At 32.2% G+C, this 21,839-nt stretch overlaps 1 protein-coding gene, 1 non-coding gene and 1 pseudogene across 2 annotated transcripts; 1 reads left to right on the top strand and 2 right to left on the bottom strand.

Moving 5' to 3' along the window:
* Nucleotides 1-8,360: 8,360 nt before the first annotated feature.
* LOC120179450 lies at nt 8,361-17,750 on the bottom strand (annotated as a pseudogene).
* Nucleotides 17,751-18,757: 1,007 nt separating this feature from the next.
* Nucleotides 18,758-18,839, top strand: TRNAS-AGA. The gene has a single exon. It is a non-coding gene; the product is annotated as a tRNA-Ser (tRNA).
* A 913-nt stretch (nt 18,840-19,752) lies between these two features.
* LOC120179455 (protein SPOROCYTELESS-like) lies at nt 19,753-21,142 on the bottom strand. The gene is made up of 3 exons (XM_039185049.1): nt 20,495-21,142; nt 20,075-20,296; nt 19,753-19,988 (listed from the first exon to the last, which is right to left on the bottom strand). Exons 1-3 carry the CDS (start codon nt 21,023-21,025, stop codon nt 19,776-19,778), a joined length of 966 nt encoding a protein of 321 aa, XP_039040980.1. The 5' UTR covers nt 21,026-21,142; the 3' UTR covers nt 19,753-19,775.
* Between the last annotated feature and the right edge of the window lie 697 nt (nt 21,143-21,839).

Raw genomic sequence — 21,839 nt, 5'->3', positions numbered from 1 at the left:
TTAAACACTTCATGTTTCATCCCCTATCATATTTTAACTCACATACACATGCTTAACCCATTAATACCCATTTATCATATCTTAAACCTTAAAATCCTATCCACCTCTTGGAATTCAAGAATTAAACTCAATTTTTAACATGTTCTAAATTTAATTCTATCACTTCATATCTCTTAATTCAACCATTGACAAGTCAAATTTAGTTCCAAATTTAACTTATCAACTCATCTTCAAGATTTAAAAACTCCTTAACTTTAATCTCTTATAACTTCTTCATTCCTTGATTTTAAGATGACTTAGGTTTTCCTTAAGCTTAAGTATTATCCAATGATCATAATCAACTCTAATATTTAACAAGAAATTATCTAATAAGAAGACTCACATTTGCTTGGCTCTCACGATGAAGAGAAAGAAGAAGAAGGGAGAGTTTTTTGGAGACCTTTTCCTTTAACCTTCATTTCCCATGTGTTATATAGTCTACAAAGGAAATATAAAAATCTTTCTTGTCAAATGACCATTTTACCCTTCTTTCTTTCAATCTTTACTAAACCATCATTCACAAAATATTTCCAATTAAGTCTCTAAACTTTTAACGTATTTCGAAATTAAGCATAAAATTTTTAGAATTTTCATTTTAGTCACTAGCCCTGTTTTGGGATGTTACAAATCTCCCCTCTTTTTAAGAAAATTCATCCTCGAATTTTCACTGCTCACCTTAATAAGAATATATCTTCTAATGTTCTCATGTTTCTTTCTCTACCTTATTCCTTTGCAATTGCAATAAATGATTTGTCTTCAATTTCCCAAAGAACCCCATTCATTTATATCTTTTCTCTTCTTCTATTGTACACTTACTTTTAACCGTTGAAAATCCATATCATGTCACTTATCATATAAACAGTAACATTCATTCTTATCATTCAAGATCATAAATCAATTGATTTCATTCGTCAATCTCTAATTGACTTACAATAATAACTCAACATTTTATTCTATCCTTACTTAACTGCCTCTAAAACTTCCTTAATACTTATAAATCATTCTTTATTTCCCTGACTACGTCTACTTGACCAATAAACATAACCTTTATCACATGTAATTCTTTAAACTTCGTCATCTCATTTCCTTATTCCATAAATCAAGATCTCCTTATAGCATAACTAAACCATAACTTTCACCCATGTTTTCATACTCTTCTCATATCACTTATACTTATCTCTGATTACCCCTCTTTATCATATTTTCATGACTTTAACAGTCAACTTTACTTATACAAAACCTCATTCTTTATCATTTCTTGTACTTGTATTTCCTTCAAACATACAAATGCTTATCTTCTTTACTACCTCACTATTCTATGATCAAAATACACAACCATATCCCAAATTCACTTCATATTTGATTAACTTAACCTGATAGTATCTTTAAATCTTTTAACTCCAATATAATTCCCATCACATAACCTTATTAACTAATGCCAACTCTTTCAATCTATGATGCAAACCCTTACATATCCACATTCTTACTTATACCCACTATTATTCTCTTTTTCAAACTCATAAAAGCGGGTTTCATTTATCTTATAAACTTATCACTGATGCACTTATTCTTGAACTCTTCTACAAATTCTATCCCCATCGTTTAATCTTATAACGTTCTTGTGGTGACACTTGACCACCATACTATATCTTATCCATACCATACTTGGTTAGCTTAACTTATTAATTTCACATCCTTTTTTCATACACCATGCATTTTCCTTTTTTCAGACTCAACATTCAACTTCCTTTGTCTTGTAAACTAATCACCAATGTATCCATTCTTAAATTATTCTGAACAATATCTACATCATTTCATCCAAATTAACTTAACTACAATTCACTAAACTTATGAAACTGCACTCTTATCCATACGCGTTACAATTCCCCTGTTTCAAATTCATGAACTCTGACTTCATATATCTGATAAACTTATCACTGAATACTTATCCTTGAACTTTTCTAAACTAATAACCACATCACTGAATCTTCTATCATTCTCATGATAATATCTGTTCACTATAGTTTAACTCATCCGCATAGTAACTAAACTATTTCATCTAACTTCTCTAATTCAAAATAGTGGAAACTCTTTAACGCTCTTATGGTGAAACTTGTTCACCATATTCTATCTTATCATCGTAATAACAAAACTACTCCATATCACTTTTCCGATTAAAAATAGTGAAGACCTTCTATCACTATTCTGATATGATTTCAACTTTCTGAAATCAACCTTTGATCTTACGAGGTACTTCCTGAGGTGTTTATTCTTCATCCTGCCTGGCCAGGGTAGATGAATTACTACTACCATCAGGTTTATCGTCTTTCGATTCACTTCGATCATTCTCATGACTATCTCCTACTAATCTTATATTATTAGCAAGACAACATACTCATAACACTATCAGATCAGAAAATTTTCACTCTATGTTGGCATGTCCACATTTTTAAAACTCTTTTACCTTCGGTTTAAGTTTAGAATCGACTAAATCTTAGCTCTGATACCATTAAATATAACACCCCCAACCCGTAACTTACCTGAATCCGAGTTCGAGGTGTCACATTGATTTATTAAAGAATTTTTCTTTACAAACTGATTAAAATTAAAATTTATATTTCAAGAAATTTAATATTTTACATTAATTAAATCAATTAGTTTACAAACCATATCAGTGCATGTTCAACTCAATCAATTAGTACATGCCAACTATATTAAAAATAACAAAATACATATAAATAATCTCTTTTCTTATCTGAAACTTTGGAAGAGAGATGTTGACCTGTCTTGCTCCTCTTAGCTTCTCTTCTCGTTTCCGTAACCTACGTGTGAAACATTCACATGCTAAGTCGATGACTTAGTGAGACATATAAACATATAATGAAAACTTTGATTCGGAACAATGCATAAACACTTATATGTTTATATCATGCACAAACATATAATCTTTCATATAACCAATACACACATGCACATGTATATCATCATTCACATTCACATTCTTATCCTTATCATATATTATTATAATTTATATCTTTTCACCGTATCCTCTTGTACCTAATCTTTTTAATCGACATGTGACTTATTTAACCAAACAATACACACATCATCATATAAATCTTATAATACAATTCATATCACACAAAAGCATATACATCACATGTAATATATTTATTGTTATCTTTTTGTTAGCCCATGTACACATTTGAGAACTATAGATATGTGAGTACATAGAGGTTGTGCACTATACTGTCACCACAGCTCGTATAAGGTCCCACTAGGGGCATATAAATTTGTCCCAAATGACCGCATAGAAATGTCCCGAATGACCACTATGTCCCGAAGGACCACGTAGAACCTTCGACTCTTGGCATGCCAACTATACCTCTAGCTCTCATGACATATAACATGAGCATTATCATTTATCTTATTACACATTCACACATTCATACCACATAGTTCTTTCACATAGCTCTTTATCACATTTCATATGATCTCATAGCCACGTAGTTCACTTCCATATAATTCACATGTCACATATACATTTTATCATATTCATATAAACATATTTTTTTTCATTCATAAACATATCTTATGTTCATATCATATATCTTATAACATATTCTTATATTATCACATATAATATATTTATACTCATTCACAATTACACTAACATGTATTCTCTTATATCATATAACATATAACACATACAATCATATTCAACTACTAAGTCACACACAATAATCATATCAACACATGCCTCTATTCATGAATTCATACATCATAATATAGGAAATAGACTCATCGTAAGTCTTATTTCCCTTCAACATCATATATCACTAATATGCACTCACCTGGCCTCACTAGTCTATGCCAATCTCTTATCTCTTTATTGATGACCGTTGCTTATCGACTTGCCCGGACATTGCTCTCGATCGAAATTTACACAATCATATGTATTATATACTTATCAGCATTCCCAATAGCATGATTCTAATTCTTCATTTCTTAAACTAAAGGAAATGATATTTTCATTTCTTACTTAAGGTAGGTATCTGTACATCCCTTGATTAAGGTATCGGTACACTGTCTAGGTATCGATACCCAAATTAGATTCTATAATTTTTCAATTCAAGGGGGTATCGATATCATCCTTAAGGTATCAGTACCCTTTGAATGTCTTCATGAATTTTACTCTTGAGGTACCTGATGAATGGGTATCAATACCCCCTTGGCCAGAAATCACTTTTAAGCCCAAAAATAACTCCAAATCAACTTAAACACTTCATGTTTCATCCCCTATCATATTCTTAACTCACATACACATGCTTAAACCCATTAATACCCATTTATCACATCTTAAACCTCAAAATCCTATTCACCTCATGGAATTCAAGAATTAAACTTAATTTTTAACATGTTCTAAATTTAATTCTATCAGTTCATATCTCTTAATTCAACCATTGACAAGTCAAATTTAGTTCCAAATTTAACTTATCAACTCATCTTCAAGATTTCACTTAAAAACTCCTTAACTTTAATCTCTCCTAACTTCTTCATTCCTTGATTTTAAGATGACTTTTCCTTAAGCTTAAGTATTATCCAAGGATCATAATCAACTCTAATATTTAACAAGAAATTAGCTAATAAGAAGACTCACTTTTTCTTGGCTCTCACGGTAAAGAGAAATAAGAAGAAGGGAGAGTTTTCTGGAGACTTTTTCCTTTAACCTTCATTTTCCACGTGTTATATAGCCTACAAAGGAAAAAATAAAAGTCTTTCTTGTCAAATAACCATTTTACCCCTCTTTCTTTCAATCTTTATTTAACCATCCTTCACAAAATATTTCCAATTAAGTCCCTAAACTTTTAACTTATTTCAAAATTAAGCACAGAGTTTTCAGAATTTGCATTTTAGTCACTAGCCCTGTTTTGGGATGTTACATTTCCCATTAATTATTATACGTTATTTTATATCAAATATATCAATATATCAACATAAATGACTTTTCATATAATAACATAGTGGGCAGTTCATACCCTAGACATTTCATTCCCGCATAACATTTATATATCATAATCATCATCAATTACCTTTCTTGAACATAAACATATCATATTCGTCATGAAATAAATAATCTTAGCTATCATGCCAAATTTAATAAATTTTACTCATTTCAAACATTTATAATAACATATAACATAGGGGTAACATGAAAACATAATTTATGACAAGTTTCATATGTTAGCAGTTTGCACTACCTTTAAAGAAATATTATTATGTATTAATATACACACTTAAAAATTATTATATTTATACCACTGGAAACTAGACTCAAATAATAATCTTACCATATAAGTAACTCTTTCTAGTTCATCTTGTACAATTTATAGTGAATTTTCAAAGTTGACTTACAGAAGCCGTTTTGAGCAGAATCTGTTTCCTTGTTTTCTAACCTATCCCTCAATTAAAATTTTATATCTTTTTATATACTTCTTGAAATTAATATATGTTTATTCTCAATAAAACTAGACTGATATATGAATCCAAATATATAAAAATCATCCCCTAATCATTTCTATAGAATTTATGGTGAGTTTCTAAGCTTACTGTTCAGAATACAAATCTAGGCAGATTTCACTAACTTATATTTTCAGATTATTCACTAAGTCTATAAGCATACCAAATGAACATATATGCATGAATCAGAAAATTTCATAACCTTTAGAAGTCACTTATTACCATAGTAACTATGTCATTGGCTCATCGCAAGCCAATGTTTGCACGATATCATAAATACAAATTAAATATGCACTCACCTGGAGTCATTAGCTTGCAACTTTCCTTAGAAATTCATATTTCATCCTTAAGCTCTCCTTAGCTTTAACATTGCTTGATCTTGATTTCAAAAACACAATTTAAATGAACATCATTTACAAAACATGTGCATTTCAAACCATATGTTAGAATCTCACTAACATAGGCACACAATAGAAAATAAATTCCCAAAAATATTTCGATGCTCATTCTATACTAATTCCATGTCACAACATAAATATAGACTTTGACACTTCAAGTTGACCATTCAAGTCCCTTTTTTTCAAATTCACCCAAACTTCACATAACCTTTTTCAACTTTCCATTTTAACTATTAATTATGAATTCTTTTAGAATTCGTCTCAACTTTTCCATTTTATTATAAATAGTCCTTTGCCCTTTTACTTCAATTCATGTCCCAAAAAACTTAATTAAATTTCCAGCCCAATACCTCAAAAATTACATTATTACCACTTAAGTCACTAACTTTCTCGATATTTGACATTTAGTTCTCAAAATTTACAACTTCCCAAAATATTCAAATCTCACATTCTAACACCAAACTCATCACTCTAACATTAATTTCCAGCATAGTACTTCATGTATCGAATAATTACACATCAACCCCATAACTTTTCAAAATTACCAAATAGGTCCCCCAACTTTCTTAAAATTATAAATTGGTCTAAATAACTTTCTAAAGCTTGTAGGATCCTTCTTACATCATTTCTAACACTTGTATAATTTTTCCATGATTTTTTTCACTTCCAAAAGCTTAGGTCGAATGTTAAAGGAGTAGGGTTTCATGATTTCACTTGATTTGAATTTGATTCAAGCATGAAATCAACATTTATTTAACATTTTAAAGCCTCTACAATAAAACGTCTAACTCAATTTCATCAAATCACAAACTTCCCCTAATTTAGGGTTTAAGCCAAAAATCTATATAACATTTCTATGTGGTTTTGATCATCAACAACCTCAAAATCTATCATTAAATCATAAAACCCTATCATGAACATAAACCCTAAAATTTGGAAACTTAACATTCAAGCAAGATTAGCATACAATAATGGTACCAAATGATATAGCTCTTCGAATTGGACAATTTTCTATTTCACGTTTTGATCCAAAATCCAAAGAAAATTACTCAAAAATAAAAAATAAAATTTCTCTTAACTAGGTTATGAGGGGAAAGAAATGGAGGTTGAAAAGGCCATATTTTCATTAAATTTCTAGTTAATTTCATGTTAATTTTTCATTTATTAAGCTCATTTAATTAGGAAATGACAATTTTACCATTAATGAAACTTGATAATTACATCCATACCAAGCCACATGTTGGTTATCATCTTCCAAAGTCAAAGATGAACAAAATATTATACCTTGAAAACTTTATCCATGCAACTTTCCAAGAATTTCAATCTTACTATTTTCATCCAACGGTCCAAATTGAAAATGGAATTAAATTCTCAAATCCAATGGTCCATATTATTTTCCATCATTTTAAAATGTGAAAATAATATTTCTTAGCTTAATTTAATATCCTTCAAATTTTCTCTAAATTTATGTTCGATTCGATTTACCGAATTTTACCAGACTTTAACACTTTACAACTTTTAACATAAATTCCGGATCAAAAATTTTGTTCCCACCAAAACATAATTCTTGGGGTGAACTATTCATTTATAGGGTCAAAACACCTAATTTTTGAAAATTACACTTTTGGTCCTCTAAACTTTTCCAAACTTTATACTTTGGCCATAAAACTTTCAAATTTTACATTTTGGTTACTAACCAAAATTTTTGGGGTGTTACAATCCCAATTTTAACTTTCCTTATCTTGGTCTTAGGAGGTGTTGGAAATTTTTAACATTTCTTCAGCCTAAGTCACAATATTTCCCCACTTTAACCCAAACTTTTTTTCCAACACTCATTGTATTGTTGATGAACCTAATAACAATTTTATTATCGTAGAGTCTTATCTTATGGGCAAGATCTTTATGCTAGACACCAAAATAATTGCCAGTCGTCTAGGTCTAGAAATCATTGGTCTTTGTGATAAGAATCAACCTATTCTTGGATCTCCACCCCGGCTCTGTTACTGCCCTAGACGCCGATGACCACTTATTGCATTTGATTATCACTTGGTGGTTTCGACCATCCGGTGGTAAGTATTATAAATTTACGACTAACGATGTGTAGTGGATTTTCTGTTTCGCACTAGGTAATGCATCAATCTTTCTCAGATAATTTTTGTCGGTCTAGTTTACATCGTCACCGACCGTCTCACCTCTATGGTCACCTCTTTTTACTATAGTTGTGTTCTAAGTCATATCTTTATTAAGGAGAACATAGAGTGTTCGGTAGATATTCATTTCCCTCTAAGAAATAAGATAGGTGATTCATATTTTCGAAGGGCTCCTTTTGATTTCGCCAACAATGAGTGGATTCCTCACGCTTCACGGCCAGCTTCAACACCTGCAACTCCTCAAGCAGCTCGTCAACTAATTGCTCTAGCATCTCAAGGAGACGTCTCTTTGGATTTTAGATTTGATCACTCAGATGGAGGGAAGTATTATGCGTCGTTTCGATTTATTTGATGAGCATCTTGACATCTTGGAGTAATCAGTTCAGCTCCTTCAGGATGATGACAATGATGAAATTGATGGCAACGATGATTCATCGAAGGCTTAGATTTATTTTATGGATTAGTTTGGATTATGTTAGATTATGTTGGATTTTTTTGTTATGGTTATGCCACTTTGGATTATTTTGGATTGGATTTGTTGGAATATTTACAACTTTATATTTATAGATCTTGGATCTTTTTTAATATTATTTTGAAAATAGTTCAATTTTATTTAGGATATGTTATTGTTATTTGACCGAGTTCAAATGTGAAAAAAATGATAAGTCGAAAATTTTTTAGGGCACGTAAATAGTATGGATAAAATCAATTAAATTATCTACTTAAATGATTTAATCAAAATTTTCAATTTTTGTTTATTTGTTCCGGTACGCCCTTATACGTGTACGAATACGCTTCGAGCTTATGTAATTACAGTGTATTTCAAATGCGCGATATGGAATATTTATCGATACTGCCACATTAGCGTATCGATACAGCCACATCGATCAACTTCAACTTCCATTAATCCATGAAATCAAAAAAACCTTTAAAGATGATCAAATCAATATATATTGGAAGCAATATTTTAATGATTAAGTATTGTTTTAGTTATTAATCAATTTTTTGGAATCAACACACATTATGATGAATTTAGTACTACAATTTCAGAATCAACACAATATATTTATATCATAACACATATAATAATACTCAAATGTATGTTGTGTTTCGAAAAATCTAATACACCACCATTATTCAGCATTGAAGAAACTACATTTAAAATCCATAACTTCTTAATCATCTATAGGCAGTTTACACAAATTGAAAAGACCAACTTCATTATGGTTGTTTTCAACAAGTTTTGCTAAAATTCTCAGTCATTCAACTCTCATCTGTTGCGTCAACACAATAAATTTATAATGGCATTCAATATCACACAATAGTAACACGAAACTACAGGATATACTTTACCGTGAAACTAATCTTCGACCACTTGTTTTTGCTATCGGCTTCTATATACGTCAATATGTACATGCCAGAATTGTATATGAATCCAATATCAAATAAAATAATTTATTAAAAATAAATTCACAAACCAAAAAATAGTAACTTTAATTTTAAACGTAAATCACGCATGAATTTGGCTGGTTCGGTAATCCAAGAAAATGGATTGGAATTTTGAAACATCTTCAAAAAATCTACCTAAATGAGCATGACTCTCATAGATAAGTGGAGCTTTACTCAACTGTTATAATAAGTCAAAACAAAATTTAGAAATTTATAGTTGAAAATTACATGAATTCTATTAGTTCTCATAAAATAATAAATAAGTTAAAATATTTTCTGCAATATTTTTACACACTTCATTAACGCCAAGAGAGTCTAAAACGTGATTATGTCCCTCCACAACATCAACAACTAATAAAAACCACTGATTGTCAGCTTCATAATGTAAACACACATATACCTGCAAAATCATGTGAGTTAAAAATCAATGTCAACCACGTACAAGCAAATAACAAATTATAAATATACTTGTTCAACATTACTACTATTGATGCTACATAAGATGCTATAGCAATCACGCAAGTATATGTATCGTTCAAGTAATAAAGTGGAAGCCATAAAAGCTTCGGGTGTCAAGCCCACAGAGAGTAATTTGCTACAAAAGAGTTGTTGTTGGCAAAAGAAAATATAAAGTGTATTTTAAGAATGTAACATAAAGATATCAAGGTAATAAAATCATATGATAAATGTCGGGCAGTGCTACACAATTCGAGAGAGCAACAAATCAAAGATTCAAAGGGTGCGAGTGTTATTTGGACGTTCCCACTATGGATATGCTTAAAACAGTGTATTCATGTGTCTAACAATGATTAATACCATTCAATTAACAAGAATTATCCTTCATTAATTCAATTTAATTAAATAGTTAACAATGTTGGACAATTGGCAGCATATATTTTTGTATACTAAACTTGCTTTTCACAAATACCAACATTGCACAAAGATAGTACCAGAAAAATCCACAACTTTTATTTCTAAAAACTATAGAAATCACATATATAGAGATAGATTTATTTCTAAAATCTTCTCAAAAGCACGACAACACATAAAAACAAAGTTTAAACATAAAACATAATAAGACATTTAATCAAACACCTTATGTTTGAAAACCAAATAACATCCAAAATAAAATAAAAAAACTATTCAACTAAATAATCATTACTTCCCTATCTCAGAAAAGGGACGAAAATAAAGTAGAACTCCACTTGATTGATGCTGCTATACAATAGTGCTCCCCGACTGTTGCTGCACTTCCCGATGAATTGTTTAGGTGGCCATGGTAATGGTGGGAGAGAAAATAGAGGTGGCTATGGTTTTTGATGATGGGAAAAGTGTGTAGAAAAATTTATATTTATAGCCCATCAAGGTTAAACTTTCCACCAATAGGAAAGATCCCCTTTTTCTGAAAATTCATTTTTAAATTCAAATTTCAGACTTTAATCCCGCACCAGCTATGAACAACTATCAATTCCTAAAATTTCTCCACCTGCCTGCCGACCATGAAAGGTTGCAGCATCATCTTGGTAATTCTATCCAACATCAGCGTACAACGTCTACAACATTAATAATATCACTGCATCAATTTTGCAGCAAAAACATTAAAATTAGCCTAAGTATCGAGAATTCGCTCTCACTAAGCAAATGATGTAAACTATGTTAAAACAAATATAAATATGATCCAAAATATGCTAGAATGCAAATTTAACCAAAGTTAAAAAGATATAAAATATAACTCTTTTGAAGAGTTATCAATTATCAATAGGCATAAAATTCTCTATCCAACGGGTATGAAATTTGAAAATGCTAGTATTTTTTCTTGCTTTCTAAGCAATGTGCGACATATTCGGTAAGGATACTCTGAGACAAACATTAAATATAAGTGTCATGAAATCATAGACTTAAAATTATTCGATCTCCATCCCATTAATTATTTTTTACCTAAAATGACAGAGACATATATAACTTTCGTGATAAGCGCTTCTCTCAAGTACAAATCGTACACATACATATCGATAAACTATTAAATATTTGAAAACAATAAAAATAATTAAATTAATAACAGACAAAATAATTAATATTAATCATGTAAAACATTAAATAATTTAAATTGTAATGCCCAATCAGATAACCATTTTTCTGGAAAAACAATATGAGCATTGATGACATCCAAATTATTATTCTTGGACATGTAAACAATGTTGGATGTATCATTCCTAGTAGCAATATTCATACAAATTATGTGTTCTTCATGCGTTAAAAACTTCAAATATTGCTTATACGCATCACTTATCGTACCAATTTCTTTGGTATATTCTGATAACAAATCACTTGCCTTATATTTATACTACATGAAAAGCATAACTCTTACAAATATTTTTAATAAACTAAAATAAAACTTTAACATCAAATATAACCAATAAAGAATGATTTATACATACCTTGGTATTCACTTTAGAAATTCTAGTTCTTTTTCTCGATGTCATATTTTTCGACTTCGGATCATCAGTAAAATCTAAATGTGTGGTCGAACACCTTAAACTTTTTCTCTGTTGAGACACATTCATCTTTGACAAAGCCTAAGGACCGTTACACATTTTAAGCCCAATTTTTTTAACCATTGGAGTTTCCTTCAACGTAACTAATTGACTAGGAAATCGATTAGGATTAAATTGAAAGTTAAAACCTCGATTGGAATTTTTGTGAAACCATTACTATCATGTCTTGCTGTTGTTTTCAGAGTTAACATTAAGTTTCCTTTTGCCACTACGTTATAATGAGGGAGAAGAACAATAACAATCATAATTAATAAATTGAGACAAACTTAGTTTTTTAATACCACTCTCGATTTCATCCTTCAATGGTACGACACTTAATCCTTATTCCATTTGTGATTTATTTTCTAAACTCTCATATTTCAATAGAACGCTGTGTAAATTCGTCTTTTCTGATCTATTATTTAAAGCATCCTCCTTTAATGATCGACTATGCATACCTTTTCCTTTTACTAAATCATCATCTTGTATTGAAATTTTAACATTACTCAGTGTTAATATGCTCACTAATTTCCCAAATTGGCCATTTAATATTTCGAATTGTCCTTTTAAATTTTCGAATTGGCCATTCATTATAGCAAATTCCTTTTCAATTTTTTGCACCGAATGAATGAGTGTCTCGAACTTGTGATCACTCAAAAAAGTTCTAATCTTTTCCTCATATACAACTTCATTTTTTCCTATATGTATATAAAACAAATAAAAATATAAAACAATAATCTTAAAAAAAAATATACCGACAAAACAAATGCATCACCAGTATTAAAATTTCAGTTAATTATAATGAATGTATCTCGTTCTTGGTCTTCTCCAAACTCATGTTGATATGTCGCTTACACTCCATCATCTTAACTTGTTTTTGAAGGCATTAAGTTTAGATACATTATCTAACTTAAAAGGATAAAGTATAAGCATGCATAATTAAAATATACAAATCAAGCATATCGTACCGATACCCTACCTGAGTTTATCGGTACATTAAATGCAATTAAAAAAATATAGCACAATTGTGGTACCAGTACATTGTATGTATCGATACAGGCATGCTTGAGTAACGTTACATAAGGGCCAACGTACCTATACGCCCCTCATGACTCGAAATTGGGAATCATAATTGGATTGAAAAAAACCGATTTGAACGTAAGAATTAAGGTCCAATTGTTCTAATTGGGGTTCTAAATAGGGAATTTTGGAAATCAATTAAGAAATTCAGATTATACAATTGGAAAAATTACAAAATTAGGGTTAGGGTTTAAGAAATATGGGATTGGGGAAGTAAGATGAGAGGAGGCAGTCCCACACCGACAACCATGGCCACTACTGGTGAAGGTGTCGATAGTCGATGAGCCACTACCTGATGGTGATGGATTGGACGGAAAACCAAGTTTGAAAGTAAATAAAATTAATCTACCTCACCTTAACAGGTTGGTTGCGCGAACTGTGGTGAATGACGTCCACTTCGGGAGGGATGAACGGAAAAGATTCAATTGAAGTAGTAAGACGAAATCGGAGTGGGTGGCGGTGGCGATGACAAAATCAAAGCTTTAAAAAATAAGGGTTTTCTAATTTGGGTTACTATTTGATCCAATTATAATAAAAAAATAAGATTTAAAAAACAATGTAATTAATATTATTATTTATTTAAAATTACAATTACAATTACATTTTTAAATTAAAATATAATTATACGTTGAATACCTTATAATTTTATCATTTTATAAATTAATTTATCGGTGTTCATCGCCGCTTTTCAAGTGTTGTTGAATTTTTCTAATAAATATCACCCATCCATTTTAAAACACATGATCATTTCTTAATTCTGATTTTGAAAATAAAATAAAAATCCATCACATGCCTATCTACGAAAAAATTACTTTATAAACACATATCATCGTGTCATCTACCGTCTCTATCAATAAATATCACCCATTTCATTATTTTTTTCATGTGATTATTAAACTCAAAATGAACTTATTATTATTTTTACTTGTGATTAATCAACTCAAAATTAACTTTTTAAGTTATAGTGAAATTATATCATTAAACTTCCTCCCAACATCAATCATAGTATCAGCTAACTAATGAAAAAAAAAGATAATTTTTTGAAATTTGCTTTTTTATGACAAAAAAAATATGAGCAAAGATTCATAACTAATGATGATATGAAAAGAAGAGTGAAGTGGATGACCAATATAATGATGAGGGTCCATAATATAATATTTTAAAGCATCACCCTTGCTCAAGCATCACTCGAAGCGATCATTTTCTAAACATTTAGGGCTAATTATAGAGTTCTTATATTAGATATAACAATTTATATTTTACTCTTTAATTTTAATTAAGAAATAAAAATGTTATTATATATATAACAACTCTTAAAAGAGAGGCGCAGGCGAAAAGGATAGAGCTAGGGAGTGTGCAGTTCAACGTACTTGAGGAATCCCCCAAAGTCGCCAAGTACATGCCAGAAGTATCAATAAAAACATGCTTGCATTGCAAGTAATTGGGTTTGCATTGGGAAAACTACCTGTTAGGTACCTAGGAGTACCTCTAGTAACTAGAAGGTCGACTGAAAGGGATTATGCTCGGTTGCTCGAGAAAATCACAGCTAGAATAAATGGACGGGCAGATAAGAATATACGATGCTAGCATTCAAAGCAAGCACAAACAGCTCATACAAACTAAACCCAAATGTTGGCAATTATATCAAGTACAGTAAAAATAACATCCTCGAGTAGTCGTAAGAATCAAATCAGGAACCTCATTAACCATACAACAACATCATCGTTATGAGTTGTACAAAGACGAGAACAAGAGAAAGAGAAAACCGAAGGATCATTCCATTTTAACCATCATCCGGCGGACATTTTCACTTCTCTTTGCGCTGGGTAATTCCTATCCTCGCTGTAACACAAGTAAAAGCATGGTGGGAAAAATAAATGCTTAGAAGAATGGCAAATATAAGTTGAGGATATTTTCCGACACCAAGATACATACCTGCTGCTGATACGAGAAATCTGAAACTACCCTAAGCATCTGCCAAAAAGAAGCCCCAAACACTAATGTCAATTTATAAGGTTGCAGTGCGTTTATAAATTCAGGAACTCGCACAAATTTCATACGTGAAACAAGATACAAAAGAAACCGCGGAAGCTTTGCTATTTAAACATGCCATAGATTTCATAACAGGCAATCTCATGCTTATCATTTTCTTTGCATGCTTCTCATTCCGTAGGCCATTCCCATTTGCTTCATAAGCAATATCCTAAACAAACAAATGGACGGAGGAAATATGCATACACACACATATTTAACAATTTCATCCCAAGTGAAAGAGACATCTCCAAATATAGGGAAATCATTTTAGCATCTGATAATAACTTTCCATCGACAATTAACTTACCAAACCCACATTAATCCAATTATCCAAACATGTCCACTACTTTCCAACAATAATATACGAAAAACCCAAAAAAGTAAGTTGCAAAGTAACATGTATGAAAACAGAAAGATGTTCCAGCAAACACCCAATTGCCACATCCTCTTTCTTAAAGTCCCTGAATATAAGGGTAGGAAGGCATGCTTTAACAAAAAGGTCCAGAGTAAAAAACACACCAAACAGATTCATCTCCCTATATTTTCCAAGGTAAAGTAACTATGATTCAAAATTTCCGTAAAAAATACAATAAAAAAAATTCTTTTAAAGCTCCAATCAATCATCCGATACTCGAGCACTAGAAATACTCCACTGCCTTCAAGCATCAACTTGCTTCATCTTAAGTGGGAAAATAACTGCCCAAAACATCTTTCTAATACAATCTGATCATTTCACATGATAAAAAAGATGGTGCATTCAAACCTCCATGAGCAGGATAACTTGCCAGTCCATGTATTGTATAGTAACTGTACATCATTGATGTACGAGCATCCAAGTTCTAGTTAATTATTTATCATTAGGATTAGCTTTCTGTCATCAGTTTTTAAGTTATTTTTTATAGCATCTTTTGCGTTATTTTAAATAGTTATGTAATTAGTAAAGGACTCTTAGTAAGAGTTATGATTAAATAGGACTATTGGTGAGAATTTTAATATAAATACTATGCTAGAGGTTATTGGGGAAGTGATAATTATCATTAATAGAATTTTAACAGAATTGGTTGCCAGAAAATCCCAGAACCCTTCTCTTTATCCCTAATTCAATTAGATTTATTAATTTTTTTTCTCATTTTCAATAGCTGTTTAGACTTTCCTCTCCATCAATCATGCATTAATACTTGCATTTTCTCAGATTTAACAGGAAAAGAAATAGTAGCAATTGCTATCTTCGCGTATTTATCACATTTAGGCAATGCTCTATGGTCTACTATCAATCGAGCAGCAACCTATGTTATAAGGTCCAACATCAAGCATATGGTAGTACCTTATGTCACCCTACGCATTAAATCATCACTCATATTGTAGACCAACGAATACTGATCCCAAATTCAATTAGCTTCCAAATTTTAACAACCTAACATTCAGTAAGAGCTCAAAACAAAAGAAGGGAAACTAGCCCTATCAAGTGTTAAGGCATATTCAGTCACACTGTAACAAATGCTATCACATATCTTTATCGTATTTATGAATTATGCACTCCTAACCCGTTAGCACAGACATGTATGAACAGATTATTACTAAGCACGCAGCAGATTTCTTGATCTCCTAGTTAAATGATTAGTACTGTTGTCCCATCAAACACCTCCTTATCTATTAACAAAATTCAAGGGACAACTAATCCTATCCACTCCACAATATACGATCTACAAGGACAGCAAGAAACCAATACATTTCTAACAAACCGGATTAGCTAAATGGATCATTTGAGCATACTATAAAAACACATAAGCAGTTAGCAATAAAAGAAAAGGTAAATCATCAAAACTAAGCATTGAATCAAGTAAAAAGATGTCAAATTTTCAATCAAACTGAAAAGACCAAAAAACTATAAATAAATAAAAAAGAAAGGAAAAGGATTAACCTTTGCCACCTTCCTCCTCCACCCCAGCCACCTTAACCGTCACGACGGGCATGCCATTCCCGCCATCTTTATCTTCAGGATACCTAACAACAACAACAGGGCAAACACAGTGATGCACACAGTAATCACTAACACTTCCCAACTTCCCCTCACTCCCTCTTTCTCAGCTCCAAACCCTCTACTCCCCATTATAACAGCACTCAACCCGAACCTCTCCACCTCAAGACACAATCTTTCCCTCATATCATGATCTTCCACTATGTGGATCTTAAAAGGAATCCCGGCTTCCTTCAAGGGTTTGGCCAAATCCGCCACCTTCGACGCTGTAAAGGCGTCGAAATCATCTTCCAGTTGTTTCTGCGACTGCGGCGTCCCCGGGCTTTGTGGGGTGTGGGGAAGAGGACCCCAGTCGGCTCCGAAGAGTACGGAGGTGGGGGAAACGTGGATGAGGACAACGGCATATTCGGCTCGGATGTAGTCCTGGACGGCTAAAGCGGACTCCTCGGAGAGGTCGACGGCAACGCCGATTTTGCGACGGGTGCCAGCGGTGGGGGTGGTGGATCTTGATCGTTGGGAGCTTAGGGTAGTCACAGTTATCCGAGGGATTCATTGAATTCTCTTTGGGGTTTCGGTTTCGGTTTCGGTTTCGGTTTATTGAGGGTTCTAGGGGTTGCTTACGACGGATGAATGAATATTTTGAAGCGGTCAAAAAGTATTGGACTTTACAACAGTGACGCTTCCATTGACAATCTATTTCACATATAATAAATGTATAGAAAAGCGAAGAAAACACAGAGAAGTGTTCATATAGGATTTGGAAAAAGATTTATTGAGATTTTAGGTGTGCAATAAGATTTTTGGTATTGTAATTTTTTCTTAGAATTAATGTTCTAATACCTGAATTTGTGATTAAATTATTACTTTTTTTACTTTAATTATAAATTTAATAATAATTAAATAAAAGTTAAAAATATTATACCTACGCAAACACTTTTTGGAAACCTTCACACTGAATCTTTTAGTACTTCATTTATAATTGGTCTTTTAATATACCTTTCCGTTTGTCAAAATCTCTAAAAACTCGCATCCTCCGAACACAAATACTCAAGTCAACTATAATACGCAGAAGAGACTTAGGCAATACCCTCATAGGTCCTATGTGACTTATTGAAACAAAATTCAAGGATTAGTTATCCATTTTTTTTAACTTGATCAACTTATAAATATGTATCATTATACTAGACTGACACACACTAAAGATCACTATAAATATGCTCAACCAATATTGAAAAGAATGTGGACCATTTAAAACAGGTCTATCATTTTTTTCTTCCTCATGATAATCATCTTTTTCCCTCCTTCAAACATCGACCAACGATCGTTTTTTAACCAATCACGATTCTCCACCCAAATTAAAAAAGGTTAATCGCTCATTATCAATGAGTTAAACTTATTTACATCAACAAAATATATAGATATATTATTTATTTTTATTATATTTTAAAATAAAACCCACACAAATTATGTGAAGTGACCTTTGTTCCAAGGAAAATAAAATTAAAAGATATTATATTTTGGCCTAAAGAAGAAAAGAAATAGAGGTTAAAAATATAGAACAGACCCGCCAATCTTGTGGACGTGCCGGAGTGGTTATCGGGCATGACTAGAAATCATGTGGGCTTCGCCCGCGCAGGTTCGAATCCTGCCGTCCACGTTACCCTTTTCTGCGGCATGCAATGCATGCAATTTTCTTCTATGTTCTTCATATTTCCCTACTCAATATCCAGAAGAAAAAACGAGAAAACAATGCAAAAATATGCTTAACCATAAAGTACAATAACTAAAAAAGGATTTGTTTTTTTTTTTTGCCCTTTTTGTTAACCAAAAGGAAAAGCTGGGGAACTAAGTAACATCACTGATCAGCAACCAATCAAAAAGTTTGCAACACACAGCTTTTGCTACTACCAGACTATCAGTCCACACAAACTGTTAGGTTTCATCAGTTTGTTTCCACTCATTTTCGATTTAATCACAGTTTCTTTGCAAACTCTTTAGATTTGGACTGAGTTTGGGTCAACTTTGCTAAGTATTTAACATGGCTTTTTAATGTTAAAATCCGAGTTAAGATTACTCGTGTGTTCCAATTGTTTATATTGAAACTTTCACCTGCACTCATCTATTGCAGCAGTAGCCAACAGCCAATTTCTGATGATATACAGAATCGTTATTATGTATGTCTGTGTGTTTTGCTTCAATTTTCCTGGAAAGTGATGGTCTCCATATGCTTTGGTTTCACTTTTTTCAAAAACAAACCCTAAAAAGGTTTACAATTAGTTCACTCCCTTTTAACAGAAAGCTAGAGATACCCTCCTTGTGAAATTCCAAAAGAGTGACAGATACAGTTGCTAGGGTTTTAAGCCCATCCTTTCCATCTACATATACATAATCTACAAGACAATGAAAACCCTAACTTATATTCGAATCTTAAAGACGATATTATTATAATAAACAGTCGTGAACCTCGAACATGTATTGAAAAAGCAGAAAGGATAATTTGCAGTAATTCAGTACTATATTAGATATAATCAAGTTTTTTCAACAAAACAAAAGCCAAAAAGAACAGGCAATTAATTTCCCTGTATATATGGTTCTAATAAGAAAGCTTGAGTGACAAATCAAAACAATTAGAAGCACTAGCATGAGAAGCTTCATCACCAAGTGAAAAGGAACCTTCTTGAGGCAATTCCCATTCCTTGGAAGCTGTGTTTCTGCCGGTTTTCCCTGGGAAAAATTCATACTCCATCACATAACTTCCAGTGCCAGCTGAGTTTCCCTTCTTGTGAATAGCTAACACACCCACAGTCTGCCAGAACAAAACCCCAGAAAAAAAATTACATCAAAAGAGTCCAGAAAAAGAAATGTGTTTGATTGAAACATGATTTCATTTACCTCATTGGTGTTGTTCTTTTGGCATGTTGCTGCATAGGCATAAGCACTCCTTGCAGCTCTTGAACTGAACCCATTCATCTCTTCATTGGTGTGATTCTGATTGTTTTCCAGGTTCTTCCATCCATGGAAATCAACTTCTTTTCTGGGGAAAGTTTGTCCAAATTGGTTCAATATCCCTCCATTCAACTTCCCCGTTTCAGATTCCCCATTGCAACGCTTCTTCTACAACATGTATGAAAGTGATTCAGTAAGTTGGCAATCAAAGATGGCTAGAAAAATCTCCATTTTTTCCCTCTTATATTTTCTCAGGAATCAAACAGAAAAAAACGAAAACAAAAACAAAAACAAAACAAAACCCAAAGCTCATAAAACTATGCAGATTAAGAAAAAAAACCGAAAAAGGAGAAAGAAAAACTAGACCTTAAAGCAAGAATCACAACGATCAGGCTTACAATGCTGCAACTTTGGCATTGAAGAGAGCTCCTTAGAAGCCTCAACAATACCAACCTGTAAATTACCAGGATTTCCCACCAAAAGCTGACCATTAGACCCACCAAACCCTCCATTTATAACAACTCTCTGCATCATAAAACCATCTGCTTCCCCACCCCAACCCCAAAACCCTCCGTTTCCACCATTGATCACCATGGGAACACCATAGTTCGCTACACCGTGAAGCACGGGGATATTACCAGCTCCTCCACTAGTTTCACAAGGGAACTGGGTTATCGTCGTCGTGGCTCTCGTTTCACTCATTTTCCTTAAATGTTCGAGTTGAGCAACTCCCATGCCTCTTTGCGGCTGTTTCTTTGGGCATGGAGCTTTCCCATTAGGCTTCCTTCCTTTGTTGCTGCTCTTCGCAAACTCCATAGCTGGTTTAGCTTCGCCTTCAACGGGTTTTTTTGTTGGGTTATCTGTCTCTGGAGTCGAGAGTGTAAGTGAAGTAGCCATTAAAATAAAGGGTTTGATTTTTTTTGTCTTAAACAAAAGAGAGCTAGAGAGAGAGAGATAGAAAAGCAGAGGGTTTTGTGTGTGCCTGTGTTTGGCTTTTGCTTGATGATCAAAAAGAAAGTGATCTTTTATCGACAGAGGGTTCGAAAAGATTTGAATTTTCTTTAGATTTCAAATTAAAGCAATTAAAAACAAAGTAAATTCCTTTGTTTCTACGATATATATGTATGTAAAATAAAACAAATGATTTACAATTAATAAATGTTTCAAATATGTTAATTTTTTTAGTCTTGGTTTTGTGAAATATATGTTTACTATTTGATTTCATAATTATATTCAGATTATTTATTTAAAAAACAGCTATTCAATTTTATAAATAAACAAAAAACTATGACATAAAAAAGACAAAAAGAATTCCTTCATGGAATCAGTAAAACCAGAGTGAGAAATGTAAATTCCAGCCACAGCAATCCCTATGCAAAAAACAAAACAAAAATCCGGAAGAGGTTCATCTAAACGCGCGTGTAAAGCTAAGGTCGTCTAGTAATGGGGACACTGTAACACACGCGTGAAATAGAGAGTGAAGTTGGAGTTACAATATAATGTACCTAGAGACACGTGTCGGAAACAGATGGCCACTGATTTACCGAGAGACACGACCTGAGACACAAAGGACATTACAATTTACAACTCCGTTTTCAGTAGTTGCGAGTGTCAGTTTTAGACTGGAGCAAGCAAACAAGCATTATGGCTTTTCATGCTCATGCAAAATTCTTTCCATTTTTTAAATGTTTTTATTATATATATTTTTAAT

This window comes from Hibiscus syriacus, unplaced genomic scaffold (assembly GCF_006381635.1).
Source record: "Hibiscus syriacus cultivar Baekdansim isolate YM2019G1 unplaced genomic scaffold, ASM638163v2 tig00112416_pilon, whole genome shotgun sequence".
Taxonomy (NCBI): Eukaryota; Viridiplantae; Streptophyta; class Magnoliopsida; order Malvales; family Malvaceae; genus Hibiscus; species Hibiscus syriacus.
Note: the sequence above shows the minus strand (reverse complement) of the source record. Positions and strands in the feature narration are given on the sequence as shown.